We start from the raw sequence: 19074 nt of genomic DNA on the forward strand, positions 1-19074 counted from the left end.
TCCCCACCAGCTGAGGGAGCTCCAGGGAAGCCCAGGCTCCAGGACTGAGTGTCGGCCAGAGACCAAAGTGAGAAAGAAAAATGTGTTTCTTAGAGAAAGACACACCCACATGTCTCTGCAGTCTGTGTGGACACCGGCCGCAATGCTAGAGTCCACTGCACAGGGACACTGACAAAACGCCACCTGCAGAAGGGCTTTGCTTCAGCCAAGAGTGGGCACCATGCTTCGGGCCACCGGAAGGTCTCCAATCATGACCACGTGGAAGCCGAGCCGCCCAGCGAGGGGCACGGAGCTGCCGGACCTGAGCCGCGGGGCCTGATCGCGGGGCCTTGGAGGAAGGGCCCAGCACCGGTTCCGGCTCCGGATGAGCAGCCTCTGGCTTCCGACCACCACCCTCCTAAATGACTTCTCCACAAACGGGCCCTGGAGGGGCCACACCCAAGGCTGCCCCGGCGCCCCTTCCTGGTAACCGCCTGCCGCCCGTCACCTTGAACTCCTGCTGCTTGGCCACCGTCACGGGCATGTGTCCCACGAGGAGGGGGTGTCTCTCCTTCTTGATCTGATTCCCGTCGTCCTCCACGTAGAACCAGCCCAGGTGGTTCTCTTCCTCTGTGCCCGCGCCGGGAGAAGGGAACAGAGGTGGGCAACGAGCACAGGCCCAGGGGCAGGGGGAGAGCCTGGCCCCTACTTTGGGTAAGACTGGAGAACTGAGGGTTTTCCTTCTGGAAAACAGCACAGCCTCTGCTCACGGGGGAGGCTGCAGACTTGAGGCTTTATGAGGCGAGCGCTCTGGCCCGAGTCTAAGGGATGCCCACTGCCCCGTTCCCGCCTCGTGGACCAGCCATCGGCTGGGGGCAGGGCCACTGCGAACCATCAAAGCATAAACCACCTGGGTCTGGTCTGTGTCCTCCGTCCCTTTTTCAAACTAACTGAGATGTTTAGATTCAAACACCAGGGACAGAGTGAGAAGTTTTCTAACATGGCACAAAACCATGGGATAAAAAAGTACGACGAAATGAAGAAATGTTTTACCGCAAAGCAAGTCGTCCATCTCAGCTTTGAAAACGTGACGCATCTGAAGATAAACAGGAGCTTATCCTCAGAGCCTATCCGTGTCCTTGTTCACGGGGTCACCCTGAACCTGGCCTGATAAACCGCTGAGTCATTCAGGGAGGGAGGGAGCCCTGTTCCGAGGATCGCAGGCCATCCCGGATGGCCCTCCTGCCACCAGCCTCAGATCACAAGGCCTATTTCTCTTCCGTATTTTATTTTCGGTTAACATTTCGGATTGTTTTGCACCTGCATGAGAGTTTTACACACACACAGACGCAGGACATCCCCGTGTTCTGAGTAACAGACCTGTGTGTGTGTAAATAACATCCATGTATCTTATCCCACCCACCCATCTATCTAAATGTTTGATACACAGATCAAAAGACTGCAAGGCTAAAGGGACGGAGGGACAAGAAAATAATCAGAGTCACTCCCATCTCTGATAGAACCACAGGACTTATTTTTCGTGCTTAGAGGGTCTTCAGGGACAATTTGGTCCACTCCTGTGTTTTATTTCACAGGCGAGGGGTGAGGAAACAGGCTGAGATGAACCATCACTTTCTCATCCTGCGGGCCAGGCCCAGGGCTGGGTCCTGCCTCACAGGCCACAGACTCAAAGGACTTTCACTTGTGTCGAACCATCTCAACTAATATTAATGTTTTGTTATAATAAAAGTGAGGTTTTTTCCCTACAACCCTTAAATTATAATACAAATGTCTTAAAAATCACTGCACTAGGGTTGATTTTTCCCACGTGGAAACCTTCTTTCAAGTGAATGGATGAACCTATTGTAAAGTTTACTTCTCAGCCATGACCTTATCCTCTTGGGCGTGCATTTCATCACAGAATAGGAACGGACATGGTGTCTTGTTTGAACATGCCTCATTTAGCTGAGATCAACCGGCTCTTACCGAGGGCGAGCTTGGCCATCTGCAGGTTGTTGATCCAGGACTCCTTGATGGCGGCGGTGAAGGTATTGAACACGGCGGTGAAGAAAGTTGGCCGGCCGGACCTGCCGGGGAGAAGAAAAGACAATTCACTCCACGCAATGGGCTCCATCGTGTGAAACCCAATCACGGGGCCTGCCCCTCAGATACAATCCCCAAACCGCGAAGACATGCACATCATGACAAAGGGCCCTGTTCTTAGTTCTGGCCCGGAGGCTCCCTTCCGACGTTTACTGACTTGTCCTGCTTCCCCGGGAGCTGTAACTGGATCCGACAGCAGTCGGCCGCTCTGATCTCCTCTTCCTTCTTCAAAATAAGTCTCTGTAAACCCGAGGTCCAGTCGTGGGCTACCGACTGGTTCAAGTTCTAGGAAGGAAATGCACAAGCACACATAAAGATGTTAGTAAGACAGGACCATCCCGAGGGAGAGAAAAAAATTGATGCCGAGACATGAAAAACCCAGGGAGACCAGTAACACTCATCTGATCAGGAGAAAAGCACCTTTGGGAGGCAGGTCACGTGGTGCTGGGACGTTCCTAAGAGAACTGACGTTCAAGTCAGCCTCCGGATGAACAAAAGTTACACCAAAAGCGCTTCACCTTCTCCGAAATAGGAGAAAATACACGATCAGATCGATTCTTAAAGTAACATCAGTTCTCGCTTTTGGCAGAATTGGGAGGTGGGATCACAGCTGACAACAACTTAGAAATTAAGAGAGAATTTTAAGCCAAGTGGCTTCGACCGTCACCTGATAGTTTCCTTTGAGGTTTCCAACCAGTTGAGTGATTTGACCGATGACATTTAAGTCATGCAGCAAGTTTTGTAAATCTTGATACAGCTGCCCCGGCCCCATGTAAACTCTGTCTGCAAAACAAGACAACAAAAAGAGCACAAATCTCAAGCATGTTCACGCCGGGGCTTGAGGAAGGAGACACAAGAAGGGAGTCTAGTTCATCCAGATTTTTCTAGAAGTGAACGTTTTCAAGTAAGTAGATGCTTTTCCCTTTCTGACCTTTCATTTTGACATAATTTTAGACTTTACAGAAAAGCTGCAACAGCACAGAGTTCCCTGCACCAGGTCTTGGATATTAACCTCGAAGAACCACAGAAGCATCGTCCAAAGCAGGAATTCACATTGCTGCAGCAACACCGGCCAGCGCGGGCTCTACTCAGACCTCACTGGCTTCCCCACGGAGGCCGGTTTCCCAGGGACCCAAAGGCGGGCCCCACGACGCATGAAGCTGTCACACCTCCGTAAGTCTCCTCCAACCTGCTAGGTCAGTGCCTCAGGCCATCTCTCCCTCATGACCTTGACATTTTTGAAGGACGCTGGTGAGTTAGTCCATCGGATGTGTCACAATTTGTATTTTTAAAGCACTGTTGATGTAATCACTATTAGTAAAAGGTCCCTGGTCTCTAGAAACGACCTTTAATCGCAACCAAAGTTTCAACAACCGCGCTCCTCCCAACACCAACGTGAGTGCCCCCGTGAGCCTTCTCTAACGCTTTTTAAAAAGGATGGAGAGAAGGCCTGCAATGAGCTGGGTGGGTGCACAGGCTCCCAGCGCCCGCGAGAACAGCACCCACCGCTGACTCGGGCTGATCATTTAGCCAAATGATCTAAGTCTGGGGGGACATTAAGCAAACGGTTAGCACACAAAGAGTTCTGAAGCTACTGGAGGGTTTCGGGAGTGAAGTGGGTGGGTGGTGAGGATGGTGACTTTCTACGCACCTCAGTGTAACTCTTGCCTGACCGGTGGAGTCATCTGGAAGCCCTGTGTGAGCAGCCATCCCAGGGGGACAGTGCAGAGATTTGGAGCTGATTTAGAACTCTGTGTCTGTAACCAAGAGGATCACAAATGAATAGGTACCTGTAAAGCCTCTTTACTCTTTATCAGAGAGTAGGTAAAGTGCAAGGTTCAGACAGAGACGGCAGAACAAGAAAGAAAAGGAAGGAAGGAAGGAAAGGGCAGATTCCTCTGTGCACCTTCTGAACACACAGGGACGCCCTGGAGGTGGGCGGATGGTCCTCAGTGTGAAAACAAGAAGGGCTCGGGCAGCCCCAGGGCAGCCGCACTCGGACTCCCGGGTCACCAGGAGCCTCCTGCCAACCCGACACACTGGACTGATGCCGTCCACCGCCCGGCAGCTGGGACCCGCCAGGCCCAGCCTGTCCAAGCAGAGGGAGGGCGGGGTGGGAGCTGCGGAGGACGAGGCCCAGCGTCCAGGGTGGTCTAGAGTCACGTGTCAGAGCAGAGAGGTTGGCGGGCGCCCGGGACGGGCTCTGGAGATGGGGAAGGACAGGAAACGGGAGGTCACAGGACCGGGCCTGGTTCCCCCTTAAAGCTGCATTCACGAGGCCCCACCAGCCCCGTCCTAGCTCATCAGGGATAAAACCAACGCTGCCTGAGTCACCCCATCCCTGGAGGGAGAAGAGGACTTTCCCTGGCAGGTTAGAGAATCTTCCTTATTGGGACTAGAAAGAGTTTCTCTGCCTTTACCCAACGTGAAAACATCTCAAAATTCACACACGTGGTGAGCGTCAGAGCTGCTTTATGGAAGGGCACGCTGGGGACACAAACACACAAACAGCAAATAAGATCCTAATGAACCCAGAGGACGCGCACGAAAAACCACAGCATCCACTCAAGTTACACAAAACAGAACAAAGAGCCGTCGTTCTTTTCCCAAACGCTACTTTCAGTTTAGGAAAATTTCTTTTTCTGGCTAAATTCATATAAACAACAGATCTGCAAATCAAGATTTCTGTTGGGTGGATTTCCCACCATCTGGTCACAATGCCCAGCACCCTGGGTTTCTGGGAGCAGACGGCTTCTCACTGCGCCCGTCTCCATGGAAACCCCTGCAATTTGGCTTGAAAATGCAGGGTTTGAAAGCTCAGCGGAGTCCGTGTGGCCAAGGAAACAGCAACACTGCCCAGGGGCTCCCGGGGGTGCGGAGTCAGGCCCCGGCGGGGGCGGACCGGCTGCAGCTCTGAGGCCGAGGCCCCGGCGCAACACCAGCCACCGGGGTGGTGGGAGAGTCCAGGGCCGGGGGTCTCCAGGCAGGAGGCGGGGCGAGAAGGAGTAAACAGGGTGCGGAGACACCGCAGACCAGACGGAATCCAACCCAGAGACGGTGGGCGGTCCTGGGGTGGCGAGGGGGACGCAGGGCGGCGGCTGAGTAAACACCCCGCTGAACAAGAGAGGCAGCCCTGCCCCACCCAGCAGTCCGCAGGCCTCGGGACAAGCTCTCTTTTCCAGAACTTTCCTTTCATTCAGAAAAGTTTGATAGCTTACAGATCAAGGACTTTTTTTTAATGGGGAAGAACGGACTGTTCAAATTACGCATCTTCAGGGCACAGTCTGGCGACTGGATAGGCACACGTCTGTGGGAGCCTCTCTCCCAGCCTCCCGCCTGGACCGCGCGGTGGCCTCTGCCCGGCAGACCAGCCCCCGCCGGGCACCCTGTCCCTCTCGGGCAGCTGCTTCCGCATGGGGAACACACTTCTCTGCTTCCTCGGATGGCGAGGCTGGTGCCTACAGAGGAGCCCGGGTCTAACAGGGAACTTTCCCTCCTTCCCCTTCCAGAACGGAGTCGACCCAAAGTCGCATCTGCAGCTGAAAGAAAGCGTGACGCCCTGCAGGGCGAGCATCAGCTCCGGCCCTGGACCCCGGGTCCAGGCCCCCTCCGTCTGCCTCTGAGAAGGAGCAGAGCTGGCCTCACATGCAAGGTTAAAGCCGACCTCAAGCAGGTTTCACTTCCGTTTGTATCATGAAGAGCGCCTCCTCCCTGCCCCTGAGCACTTGCTTCTTGTTTATTCTTCGCACTTCGTCTTCAGCTGGGTTCACTTCTCCGGTCTTCGTCTCCCACCCCAGGCTCTGCACGTGACTGTGGAGACCCTCCCGCGTCCCCCGAGGGGCTCAGTCCTCCTCACCCCCTGCCCGGATGCCGTTCCCTGGAGGGTAAGGATGCTTCGGTCTCTTCCAGCTTTTTTATTTAAGATTTTTTTTTTTGGACGTAGACCACTTTTAAAGTCTTTATTGAATTTGTTACAATGTTGCTTCTGTTTTATGTTTTGGTTTTTTGGCCGAGGAGGCATGTGGGATCTTAGCTCCCCGACCGGGGATCGAACCCGCTCCCCCGGCATTGGAAGGCGAAGTCTCAACCACTGGACCGCTAGGAAAGTCCCTCTTCCAGCGTGCTTTTAATCATGGCAGTAGCCCCCTCCCTCGTTCCTGAGCTGCTGTACCCACTGCCCCAGCTTCCCCCTTCACAGCCAGATGGCAGGGATCCGGTCACCTGTGTTAGATTTCAGCCTACAGGAGACACGCAGTAAATGCTTCAGGATGGCAAGTGACACTGGTCCAGGCAGGCTGTCAGGCTGGCCTTCCATTCTCTCTGCAAAGTTCCTGATGGCAAACAAGGGCCCCATTTCCAAACAGGGGCGCCTGGCTCCCCGGAACTGCCATCTGTTCCCCTGCAGGCTGCCGGCGGGGGGGTGGGCACAGGGCAGATGGCCGCCGACACGCACGTCAGCGCCGTGTCCACCACGGTTCTCCTTGGCCTGCGTCCCTGCCCCACGACAGGAAAGCTCCACAGCTGGACGCTGGTCCAGCCGCTCAGCCCCCCAGAGCCCAGGCCGGTCCTGTGCCCCTACAGTGTGTCTCACTCTGCAACAAAGAGGCCCAGCTACGCGTCTGGCTTTTACTGCCCATTTTAAGGATTAAGTAACGACGTGGAGAGCAATGGGCGCGATTTTTAGGAGATGGCACGTATCAGTATTTGCACATGAAAAAGTGCTTCCCTTTAAACCAGATCCAGCTGCTTCTCACCTGTTGAAATGTCTCAGGAACCTCTCCTTGGGAAGCGTTTGCTGCTGGGTGGTGAAGGTTTCTCCTTCTTGTGTACGTGACTCTCTGAGGGTCCGGCAGCTCATCCCCCCAAGGCACCCGCGGAGCTGGCACTGTGGCCACTGCCCCTCACACCCTCCACGGCGCCCACCTGGCACAATTCCTTGAAAACTGGGAGCTCTTTAGGGCCCACTTGTGGGAACTAAATGAAGAAAACACTCTACAGTGTCACCTTCTTTCTGGCAAAAGGGAAATTTATTTTCTCATAAACCCACCTCCTGAGACAGCGCGGAGCAGGGTGAAAATAAGATGCGATTAGCACAGAATTTTGCAAAGTCAGTTCCGGGGCTTGGAAGCTTAAACCAACCCAGGGACCCCGGCTTGCAGGGCCCTGCACTAGAGGGAAACGTTTAAGGTCATCACGTGTCACAACTCAAGGACACGGAGGGTGCAAAGCAAAGGCACGCAGCAGGGGCCACGCTGTCTCCACTGCTGAGTTAACAGACCCAATCTTGCAGCACTGAGCTTCAGAACAGAGTCGTTCAAACAGCAGAACAGTCACATGAATATCGACGGGGAACAGGACTTCTAACTTAACTGACGGGCCTTGAGTCCCGTCTTCCAGCACATACAGAATTAGCACACTTTAGTTTGTTAAAAACCATTTCTTTTAATCTAGAAGGCATTTTGAAAACCATCTACTCCACACTCCCCTTTCACAGCTCAGAGCTAAAAATTAAACCCACTTTAAGGATGAGGAAACTACAGAGGCACGCACTAAACCAGGATCCCAGGCAAACATCTGCGCCCACGGCGCTGACTGCATCTGCCAGCATCGCCCCTGATCTCCAGACTCGGTACCCAGAGCCTCCTGTCCCCCGCCCCCGCCCCCCCGCACTGTCTGTCCACTTGGCACCTCGACTGGTAACACCCTGCACTTAAAATGGGTGAATTGTGTTCATGTGTATCATTTTTTTTTTGGATTCCGCATATAAGTGATATCATATGATATTTCTCTTTCTCCGACTTACTTCACTCAGTATGACAATCTCTAGGTCAACCAGAGGAAAGAATCGGGGGGGAAGGACAGTTAGGGAGTTTGGGATTGACATGTACACACTGCTATATTTAAAATAGATAACCAACAAGGACCTACTGTGTAGCACAGGGAACTATACTCAATATTTTGTAATAACCTATAAGGTTAAATCTTACAGGGAAAAGAACTTCAAAAAGAACAGATATATGTATATGTATAACTGTATCATTTGCTGTACACCTGAAACTAACACAACATTAGATTGTTAACCAACTATACTCCAAAATAAAATAAAAAGTTAAAAAGAAGTAACATGTAACTAGGACTATTAAAAGAGTTTTGGACAACGTGATCACCAGGATGGGCAGCGGCTCTGCAAAGCGCCCTTCCCAGGACACCTGGACCGAGAACATGTCCTCCCCGGGAGTCTCCCCACCTGGAAACCTGCACCAAGACACCAGCCAGTCAAACTCCCACTGTCACAATCTGTTGATGATACAGACCTGTTAAGGGACGAATGGGCACCTTAATTCTTTCTCCTCAAGAAGCCAGCATTGCCTAAACATTAACAATCACCTTCACTCTGCTCTCCTTTATTCCAAGAGACAGATATTTTACTGCGTTATCAGCAACTGCTTTGTTTTCCTTCTCTGACCTTAGCCTTTGTTCTCCTGGCGTCCGACCACACATGTAATGGAAACCATAAGAGTAAGAGGATCCTTGGTTGGAGATGGATCAAGGACCCCCGATGCTACAGCAACTTCTCAGGTCTTGAGGTCTATCTGGGGACCACTCAGTGGTCTCGGTCCTGCCTTTAAGGACTTAGCAGTATCACCAGTTGTAAAGCCAGAGTGAGCAGCTAGATCCTGGAAGCAAAGTTCTCCTTAAACTCAGAATGAAGAAGAAGATGTGCTCTGCAGAGTGACACACTTTCTTCTGAGGGACGATGGGGACTGCGTATCTGCATCTGCCGTAGCTGACAGGAGCTCGTGATAACATCTAGGGCTCAAATGCAGCAGTAAACTTAGTCCAGGTTCTTTCTTGCGTGTAATATTTTACAAATTAAGTCATCCTGCTTTCTGCTTTTTAATACTGCTGACTCGAATCTTATTCTAAGTTGGCTCAGTACGAACCATAAATTAGAAGTTGAACGTGAGAACGCAGTGTTCCCTGTAACACAGCATCTATTTCATGGATTGAAGGCGTCCTTGGAGATCTGAACACAATGAGGCAATCTTGATCACAAACCCATCTTGGGATTGCTTCCATTGTAATACACACAAAGGCATTATTTTTGTTCACAAAACCAAGACATAAATAGGATTTGCTATACTTCCAAGTAATGTTAACGGATTTTTAAGAACATTTAACACACAAAATCTTCACGTTGCTCTTACTAAGTAAAATTTTAATAAATCAAGTCAACTTGGAGACCGCTTCTCCCTCCCTCCCTTTCCCACTCTGTCCCCCTCCCAAAACCACTCCTCAGCTGGTCCCTCCTTACGAAAATCCGTGATACAGTTTGGTATTTCGGTTGTTAGTTGAGACGGTATGCACGTTATTTAAACAGGAGCATGATTTTCTCATCAGCAATTCAGGAGTTTAGGAGCATATGCTCAAGGAACTAGCATCCCAAGCAGACCACCAAACCGCAAGACTGTTAACATCAGGCGAGGAAGAAGAACAAACAATAAAAGAGACCCCACATCAGATGGGACCCAACAGTCACTGCGACCTGTTCCCGTAAACCCAAATGAACGTGCATGTTCGCTCAGAAAAGCTGCACCTTTCAAAAGCAGCCCCTTCTGAACGTGTCAGAAACAACACAGTCTAAAAGGTTATTGAACACACTTATTTTTAATATTATAAATTTAAATATAAAGGCTCATTTTATATATAAAACAATTTATGGAAAGTTCCCATTCACTGTACTTTAAGTGCTCCACAATTCAGGGGCCAAGGCCAGTGAGTGAGTAAAATTTAGCCAGGCTTTTCTTGGATAAACACAAAGCAAAACAAAAAGAAAACAGAAGAAGAAAGTAATGATTATGACACCAAGTTCAAAATCTAGAATCTTCAGACCGTTTAGTAACAATAACTGTATTATAAGACTGTTGAGCAAGTGCTGGGACCCCCTTCCCCCGATTCTCTGTGAAAGGCACAGGCGGGTACCACCTCCGTGGAGACAGAAGAGGAAGGGGCGGCAGAGCTGAGACCACCACCCAGGCCCACGCTCTCTGGGACCTTCTCTGCATCCACTCAACGCACCCTCCGGAGAGAGCAGGGCCCCCGCCGCAGCTGCTGGCGGGAAGCGCAGGACAGGACGCGAACCAGGAAGATGGAATGCATCCCCAGGGCAGGGCCCCCGCCCCCGGACCCCGACGGGACAGGCTCAGAGAGGAGCCTCCCCGATGGCACGTGTGTCCACGTGCGCCAGCCAACGTTAAGCACAGGCTCTAGGACCGTGTCACCCAACAGATTCACCGTCTTAACCAGGTCTCCTGACACGGTGAGGGGCTGAGGACCGAGCAGGTTACATCAGAGCTATGGCGGCCCCAGACCCGCAAGCGCGTCCGTGACGCATCACTCACTTGGCTTGGTGCCGGCCACCACTGCCAGGCTCTCGGACGCGGGCACCACGGGACCCCTGCCATTCTCCCCCGAGCCCTCGCTGCCGCCGTACTCTATCACTTCCACGTGCCCGAGAGGGACGCTCCACTTCAACAAATACCTCTGGCCGGTCGATGTCAGGGCGCCGCTGTCATGGGAGGTGCTGCAAGGAGCAGAAACCCTCGTGTCAGGCACAGCCACAGGAATCAGTCACGGGACGCCGCATCCCTTGGAGACTCAAGAGAGACGCCTCTGAACTGCGGGCTTGAGTGCTTCTGGCGTTCTCACCAGCACTGACCACGCGGTTCCACAGTGGGTTTTCACAGAGTATAAATATACCCAAATTTAATAAGAAAAACCAACAAAAACATACTTATAGAGGAACAACTAATGAGAAAGGATTTGAACGATGATACGGACAGGAACCACAGCTGATTCAGGACAGCTAGAAACGGAGTTCGGTTCAGTTTCCAGCTCTGACACCTGCCTGACGTTTACAGAGAAAACCCACCCACGCGCCCCTCAGCTCCACCAGCAGTGAGTCGGGGACCCTCCCTGGACCCACGCAAGTCACAGGATGAGAGGCTGAGCTCTGCACACACATCTGTACAGAGTGAAGGGGAAGAGAAGGCATCCGTGCACCGAGACACAGACCGCCTGTGACCACGGAGCTCCCCGCTGGGCCGTGCATCTTACTGGACGCTGACCTACTGGGCGCTGACCTACTGGGTGCTGACCTGCTGGGCGCTGACCTACTGGGCGCTGACCTGCCGGGCACTGACCTACCGGGCGCTGACCGTGGTGCACATGAGCACGTCATTCAGCATGAAGAGCCGGCGCTCCTTGGTTTTCACGATCTCCCCCCGGTCGTTGTAGACGGTTTCTATCACGTCGTCGGAGCGGACGAGGTAGCGACTCCCGCTGCTGAGAAGCTGGACATTCAAAGACCACCGAGAAAAAGAAGAACGATGAGAATGAAGCCTGGCAAAATACACGAGCAGACAACGTCAAGGTTTTCTAGACTCTTTTTTCTCTACAGATGATCCCTCTATTCCCAATCACGCTTCATGCACGTACGGTATAGAGTTCAAAAAGGGGCTTTTTTTTTTAAGGAATCTACACAGTGGCAGGGATCTCATTTCCTTATGTGAGCAGTTTCTCCAGCTATGAGATGCTGACGCAGCCACGAGGGCTCCGCTGGTTTTCACCTGTCACTCAACGTGCTCTCTCTCTTTCAGTGACTCCTCGGAATACACGCTCCAATCCTTACAGACGGTCACCCCAACCTTTCCGTTACTTAGGACACCGTATCAACCGGGAATGTCTGTAAGCGAAAGTCGTTATTCTGTGATTTTACTTTTCCCGAGGACAGCATACTGAAGAAAACGTCCTGACTGCTCATGGTTTGCCATGTTTTACTTCTCTGAGCCAAACAAAGTACTCTTGGTTCTTTGGAAAGAGGCTTCCTATTAATTAGTAAAGTGACATAGGGCATACAGAACTTATTTTAGCCATTCAGCCCAGCAGGAAATCCGGAGTCCTTGGCCCAGACGTCCACACTGGCCGGTCGACCTCACGGGGATGAGGCTGCGTCCTCACTAGCGCAACGGCGAGCAATGCGCCACCTCTGAGGGCCCTCGGACTGTCGGGGGTTCCCAGACATTCGGGTACCATAGGGAAGCAGGATTTTAAACAACATGAGCCACCTCGAGAATCGAGAATATCAGTGAAGGGAATTTTCTGCTTATAAAAATTCCTGTACAAATCCTTTGGAGAATCAGGGAAAACCTAAGCTTAAAACGTGACAATAAAGTTCTTGTAGTTAAATCACTGGATGTCAGTATCCAGTAGGAGAGTACCCCTGCCGACAAAACAAAATTATTTAACACAGCTCACATCCATTAACCTCTTCCTGTGGACTACAGCTTCAGATAAAAATGGCAAAGCCTAGTTGGATTATGGTGGCAGGAAAATGGCTTTGTAAATATGAAGCTGAGGTACAGCTTTGCTGAGGAACTGCTTTCATGCTGTGTTCTGCATCCCTTCTTCACGATAAATACAGCCCAGTGCACGCACCGTGGATACAAGTAAGAATGCATGCGAATGTCTATGCTTCAAGTAGGACTAAGATGAAACACTGCATTTTGAAAGTAAAATTCGGCTAAAAGAGTGGCTCTTAACCTTTTTGGGGTCCTGGGTCCATCTGAGGACCTAGTCAACCTACGAGCCCCTTTCCTGAGAAAATGCACAGACTACGAAGGCTTTGTGCACACTTTGCAGCATTCGTGACCCCCGAGGCTCTCCATGGACCCTCGGTCAAGAACTCTGGGCCAAGGGACTCGCAGAGAGGTTCCAGGAGGTTAGTAATAAGTGGCTCAGAGAGCGAAGGCTCATTAGCACGAAGCAGAACAGCCCCAGCACAGAGTGGAAAACTCTCAACCTTGTTCAGGTACCGCTCGTTTATGGCTTTTGCTATTTGTTTGATTTCACAGCGTTGATCAGCGTCCCTCTTCCTCTCGTTTAATTTCTCTGCCAGTGTCTCAAGCTCCGTCAGCGCCATCTGGAGGGGCAGCCGGTCGGGGTGTCCTCGGGGCGTGTTCTTCAGCATGTCCTTGAGGAGAAACAAGGCAGAGGGGAGGCGGACGTGTGATGCAGAGATGGGAGCAGCGGGTGGTCACCACACCCCCCACCCCCCACGCCCTGACAGCATCCTGCGACTCTGGCAGCCAGAGGCTGGCCCTGGCATCCGCTGCTTCTGAGGAATAAAGTAAGCCCTGGGAAAGGGTAACAAACTCAGTGAGTCACAATTTGGCTGAACGTTCAAAGCTCCTTTTGCAAAAACAAAACTGCCTTATTAAACGGGGATGGGAATGGAAACAAAACACCGTTTTCCAGGAAGGGACCCATCCCTACTGCGAGCTCGCCAGGACCTCAGAAATCTCTGCTCTCTGGTGACGGTCAGGCTGCTGTTCTCAGCGTGAGCCAGACCAGTGGACCCACAGACGGCCGGAGTCCCCTTCCCGCCGGCGGGTCTGCGTCCTGAGCGCCCAGCTCTGAGCCGTTGGTTCGGGCGGAGCGGGGAGGCCCTGCAGGAGCACAGCACGGGCACCGACGGCACCACGAGCGTGGTGAGAGCCAACTCCAGGCTCTGAGTCAACGTTCGAGGGGGACGTCTACGCGCCGGGTGCAGTCACCTTGCCGGCTTCGCAGAGAAGGGCGAGCAAGACCGAGGCCTCCCTGCCCGGGCCACCCGGCCCGCCCGCCCCCGGGAGCTTCAGCAGCAGAGCCCTGTTGTTCTCTTCGGTCTGGAGAGAACTCGCCGAACGATCGCACGTTCCCCATGTGAATGAACAACACACACTGCTCCACGCGATCGTTTCCCCGTGAACCACATCAAACCCTACAAGGCAAAATGAATCATCTTCACAGAAGCTCTGGTACCAGCAGGGCAGCCGGGTCGCGCCCGCCCGGATCCCAGCACCATTCGCAGAACCAGCGCCGCACGCGGATGGACAGCTGAGCGGAGGAAAGGGGGGTGCGCGGCGGCCGCCAGGCTGTTACTCATCGGGGTACAATACGGGGGAGAACACGGGAGTCTGGAAAAAGACAAAGGCTCCTTGGGGACCACGTAGTGGAAACCGGCAGGCCCAGAAAAGCCAGGGGCACAGCCTGTTCCCGAGCTCTGGGGGACGGCTATAGGGTCATCGCAACTACAGGTAACAGGCCCCGAGAGCCGAGGAGGGTCAGGTGTGGTGAGATGAGGAGAGGCAGGGGAGTGGCCGGGGGTCAGAGGCACGGGCCCCTCCACGCCATCCCCCTTCACTGCCCCCTCGGCGCACGCGGACGCAGCAGGGCTCGGAGCTCGGCGGGAGGGGAGCGCCTGCCCCATCTTCCACCCCACTCCTCTCCGGGAACAACTCCCAGGAGCATCTTACGTGCAAAGCGGGGTCCCTGCACACGGACCTGTAGGTATCTCTGAAGTATGGAAATACAGAAGTACAGAAACCGCCCCTCTCTGACACCCACTGCGTTCTCCTAGGAACCAGTCCTGCCCTCTCTGAGCCCCCTGCCCCTGTGAACTGCCTGTGCTCAGAGAGCAGGAAGGACTGAACACCTGTCCGCGGGAACCGCGTTCACACAAACCTGGGACCAGCCGTCTGGGTGCTGTGCCACCATCAGGCCGGGGTGAAGGCAGTTTTCTGCCCTGGAGGGTCGGGGGCTGGCGTCCAGGTGGGGCGAGGGGGAGTGGGCGGAGGGGACCAGCTGTACAGGAAGCTCTAAGGAACCCGGGAAGGGCCAGGCCAAGCGGCCGCATCTGTCCACAAGGACGTGTGCTTAAACCAAAACCCTGGAGTCTATCGTAACTGGATTCGGACTTCGAGAATTTTCATTTGTTACTGCTCAGCAAACTGAAACATTTAGAGGTAAGTAAAAATAAAAATAAAAGGAAAGAGCAAACTTCTTACAAGAACCAATTTTTAAAATTTGGAACCGTGTGACGGGTGGGCCCATTGAGGCCTCAGGCCTTTGATGCACCCTCCCTGTCCCTGGGGATGATTTCACGGCTCATCTTTCATCACTTCTAATGACCAGGCGAGCCAACAAGTCGCCTGATTTAACTATAGAAACAAGCTGAGTGTCACTGAGAAACCAGGAGAGGCGGAGGCAACCGCAGACCCTCCTCGGAAATAACCGATTCAAACGCCTGACGCTCATCTAAGGAGGGTGAGCCCTGAGCCCGCAAGGCGCGCGGGTCCCAGGTCTCGGGGGCCTGACAGCACATCACACGGCAGGGCAAGGCCTTCCTGATCCGACGATGCTTTATATCTGCACTCAAAGCCAGCTCTACTCTTTAAATCAACGCACGCACCTAACTGAGAATTCTTGGTCTAAGAAAACGTAGGGTCGGAGTATCTGGGAAATCTCTCTGCGCAGCTCCCGCTCCCCAAGCAGCGGGTCGGCTCCGCCGCTGACCAGAAGCTTCCCGGGCCTGCCCCTCCCCTCTGGGCACACACCTGACCCCAGAGCAGGACCCTGGACATCTGGTGTCTACCTGCCTGGTGACCAGCCCGGCCCCCCAGTGCACGAGCGTGTGAGGTTAATGAAAACTCACTTGGCTTTGCCCCAGTTCAGGCCCCTGGCCCGGGGCCCCTAAAGCCCTCGGAATTTCCTGAGTGATGGGGGGAGCGGGGTCTGGTGTTCTTAACAAGCCCCTCTCACCCCCCCAGAGTCTATGCTGATGAGGGGCCCAGGACGGGAGCTCAGGACGGGCAGGGGCCGGAGGGACCGGCACCTGCAGGCTGGGGTCTCGCCGCCCCCGGCCCCGCCCTGATGCAAGCGACCCGGGAGCGGGGGCAGCTGAGAGCCCGGCGTCTGCACGAGGAGATGCTTGGACATGGAGGGACGGACGACGGCAGGACGGGACCACTGGCCAAGTCGCGCAGGAGGCCTCACCTGGAGCAGCAGGATGAACTGCGGGAACCTCTGGATGGGCTTCGTCATCAGGCTGTGCAGCGTGACGCGGTCAGGGCTGGACTCCTGGCACTGCTGCGGGGTGACAAAGGGCCGGCACTCGCGGCTCCCGCCGGGACGCAGCCCCCGGGGGAGCTCGCACCTGCTCCTCTCCACGGAGAGGCTGCCTCCAAACCTGCTCCAAACACCGTCTACACCTCACACGCCGCCAGTGCACGCTGACGTCATTCAGCCTGCAGCGAGCCCTGGCTGCTTTCTGAACTGAAACCTTCCATGTTTTTATGTGATGCGTTAAGAGCCATTTATGAGCTAATTTCAATACTCTAAGAGTCAAACTAGTTTCTAAGATTCTACAATCACAACAAAGTGCAGCTACAAAAAAAAAAAGAAAGAAGAAGAATGTGACAGAATCCCAAGTTGGAGTAGCACGGGCCCCTAAAGGCACCTGCCCTGCGCCTGGGGCGCAGTCCCTGCGGCCGCCACGGCTTGTCCCGCATTGGGACAAACCTCCCCACTTCAGCCCTCGCTCTGCCGTGAAGATTCGGGGCGCGGCTGGGGCGTGTCCGTGTCCTGGCAAGTCTCCCCAGGGGAGGCCAGGGGGGAGGGAGTCCAGGGCCAGGCGCCCCCCTCCCTCCGCAGGGGGGCTTCTCTGGCAGGAGGGGACGCCCCAGGCTGACCATTTACAAACTGGGGAGGAGTCACCAGCTCTCTCCAGCTGAGGGGCCGCGTGGTGCGGAGCCCGGAGCCCGGCTTGACCTCATGGACACCAGGCGCCTGGGGTAGGACAGGAGACTGGATGGCCTGCCTTCCCAGGCCGCCGGAGGCTGGCGGCCTGACGGTGGGGCTGCAGTGGCCTCCTGTCAGGTACTGTCGGCCAGCAGGACCACAACAAACTCTTCAGAAAAAGCACACTTTAGATCGTCCCGTGTTTCCTTTCTCCTGCTGTGACGGGGGAAGGCCAGAGCGCCGACCGCAGCTTTCCAGAGTGGGGTCGATCTCAGGACGGGCCACCTCCACCCGGTCCTGCCTCAGTGGGAGCCACTATATCACATGAGAGGGAGGGGGGTATAGCTCAGCCTAAATAAGCCTTCACCCTGGGCGAGGATACCCCCCAGGGTTCACTGTGCAGGTGGCAGAACCTTCCAAGGACACAGTTCAAGTAACAGGAACAGGCTTTGGTCCCAGGTCATAATGCAAACTGGAGCCCCAGGCAGATGAGACTCCGGCCCCGGGGACTCAGTATCTGAAGGGGAACTTTATCCTGGTTCCACGGGCGGCGAGCCCTCCGGGCACGTTTACGTCCCAGCCTGTGACGGGCGTCTTTTGACGGAGATGCCGCTGATTCAATGTCACCCATCGACACCCACCGGGGACTCTCCGCAGCTGCCCTTCCCGGGAGGATGGGGAGCCCCCCACCCGACGTCAGAGGAGGAACAGACCATGCAGCCCCCCTACCCACCGCGGGGGCTCATCTTTAGGGGGTCTGCTCACGGCCTGACCCAAAGAAGCCAAGGAGCCCCCGACCGACTCCGAAGCCACCTTCTGTCACTCCTAACCCTGTGCTGAGCAACAGCTGGCTACTTGGTTTGGGGTCTGACCTCCAGTTTCTGACCCCTCCCATCTGTCCACATATGTCTAAGGATGTGCAAATGAAGGTTATTTTCAAAGAGCTGTGTTGTCACTAAAAACTTCATCTTCCTTTCTGGCACTGATCCAACACCTAGGGTCCTGTTGGTGCTAAAATCTTTACAATAAATAACATTATACATTTAGAGGAAAGGTTTGGTGAAATTTCACTACAAAGTATTTTGGCATCAGACCTGTTATCAGAGGGTGATAAAACACACAAAAAATTTTTAAAGCGCCTACCTTTAAAAATTCAAGAAACGCAGGTTTTGTAGCACACGTTTTCTTAAGGATTGCCACAGCTGTGCTGAAATTATTCACGTATTCACTGTAAGCATCCAGCACCATGGACTTGGAAAACTGAAATACAGAGGAAATTGAGCAATGTAAATAACGCAGAGTCCAACTGCTTCCTCCCCAAGCTTGCAATGAAAGGCTGGAACCTGTGCTAACGATAACCTCTCGGTCACTGTGATGTTTTCATAGGATAAACGTCATTATGACTGTGTGTGATCATTGTTTTCTTTAAGCAGACTTGCTAGGAATTTTTCAATGGCTGGCTGATCTTATGTGCCAATGCTCTTCAGGGCTGCCCTGCTCAAAACTGTGGCAGTTTGGGTTTCAGTTAAGCAATGTTCCTGACTACAGTCGTATAAAGGTGGTGTTGAAAGACATCCTCCTTTAAATTCCTGCTGACTGGCACTTTGTGGATTTCACCTCCAGGACGGAATGTCCTGCACCTCAGCACGTGGAGGCCCCAGCATCCTGACCTAACCATCCCCTGGAGATGCTCAGGGGAGGACAGCTGACCGCACCTGTTTCCCCAGGCTGAGGGGCAACGCCACATAGGTCCACTGCCCAATTTTCCCAGAAGCGCAAACGTTTCCAGAGGCAGAGACATTGGCCTCACTCCCTTTTATTCTTCTAAGATCCCACATATTCTTGAGGACGGACAGCAATTCCCATAAGTAGATGTGTGGCCACTTAGAGAAGAAATGCTTTCATCTAAATTATATATGTTTTAAAAAGATTTTCTTCTACATTAAAAAAATGTTCCCAAGGTAAACATTTTAAGAAGGATAGACTAAGAGTTGAAACTAATATATAAAATAGGCAGAAATGCAAAAAAAAAAGGAAATGTCCAATACCTCTTTTTTGTTTTTCATGAAGATCACTGAAGGGGATTATGCAAATTAATTTTAGTAAGAACTCTCCTTCCACATTATGTTCAAAGCATACTTTATATACCTCATTAAGCACACGCACAGAATATACAGAAAAAAGGTTTCACGTATCACATGACAGCATTCCTCTAAGTATACGGACACTTAAAAATCTTTCAAGCTCTTGTCCCTTGACAGCGCTGCCCTCAATCAACTTCAGAATCCCTCTGCTACCTCTAGATGGAAAACTAGCCAGTCCACAGTGTGGATGATTCACAAATGGGCCGAAGATAAATGGCTCGGAGCCACC

The 19074-nt window shown here is 53.2% G+C and overlaps 1 protein-coding gene across 6 annotated transcripts in view; it reads right to left on the reverse strand.

The window, feature by feature from the left end:
• Window positions 1-19074, reverse strand: part of ARHGEF10 (Rho guanine nucleotide exchange factor 10) — an 86927-nt gene that overhangs the window by 24335 nt on the left and 43518 nt on the right. For all 6 annotated transcript variants that reach the window (XM_068531945.1, XM_068531948.1, XM_068531944.1 and 3 more), the window contains 9 exons: window positions 17845-17961; window positions 15958-16050; window positions 12944-13114; window positions 11290-11435; window positions 10485-10666; window positions 2750-2865; window positions 2240-2367; window positions 1966-2066; window positions 488-609 (listed from right to left, as the gene is read on the reverse strand). In XM_068531945.1, the coding sequence (XP_068388046.1) occupies window positions 488-609; window positions 1966-2066; window positions 2240-2367; window positions 2750-2865; window positions 10485-10666; window positions 11290-11435; window positions 12944-13114; window positions 15958-16050; window positions 17845-17961 (1176 nt within the window). The remainder of the gene's footprint in view (window positions 1-487; window positions 610-1965; window positions 2067-2239; window positions 2368-2749; window positions 2866-10484; window positions 10667-11289; window positions 11436-12943; window positions 13115-15957; window positions 16051-17844; window positions 17962-19074) is intronic.

The sequence above is a fragment of the Eschrichtius robustus genome, chromosome 21, assembly GCF_028021215.1.
Source record: "Eschrichtius robustus isolate mEscRob2 chromosome 21, mEscRob2.pri, whole genome shotgun sequence".
Lineage (NCBI taxonomy): Eukaryota > Metazoa > Chordata > Mammalia > Artiodactyla > Eschrichtiidae > Eschrichtius > Eschrichtius robustus.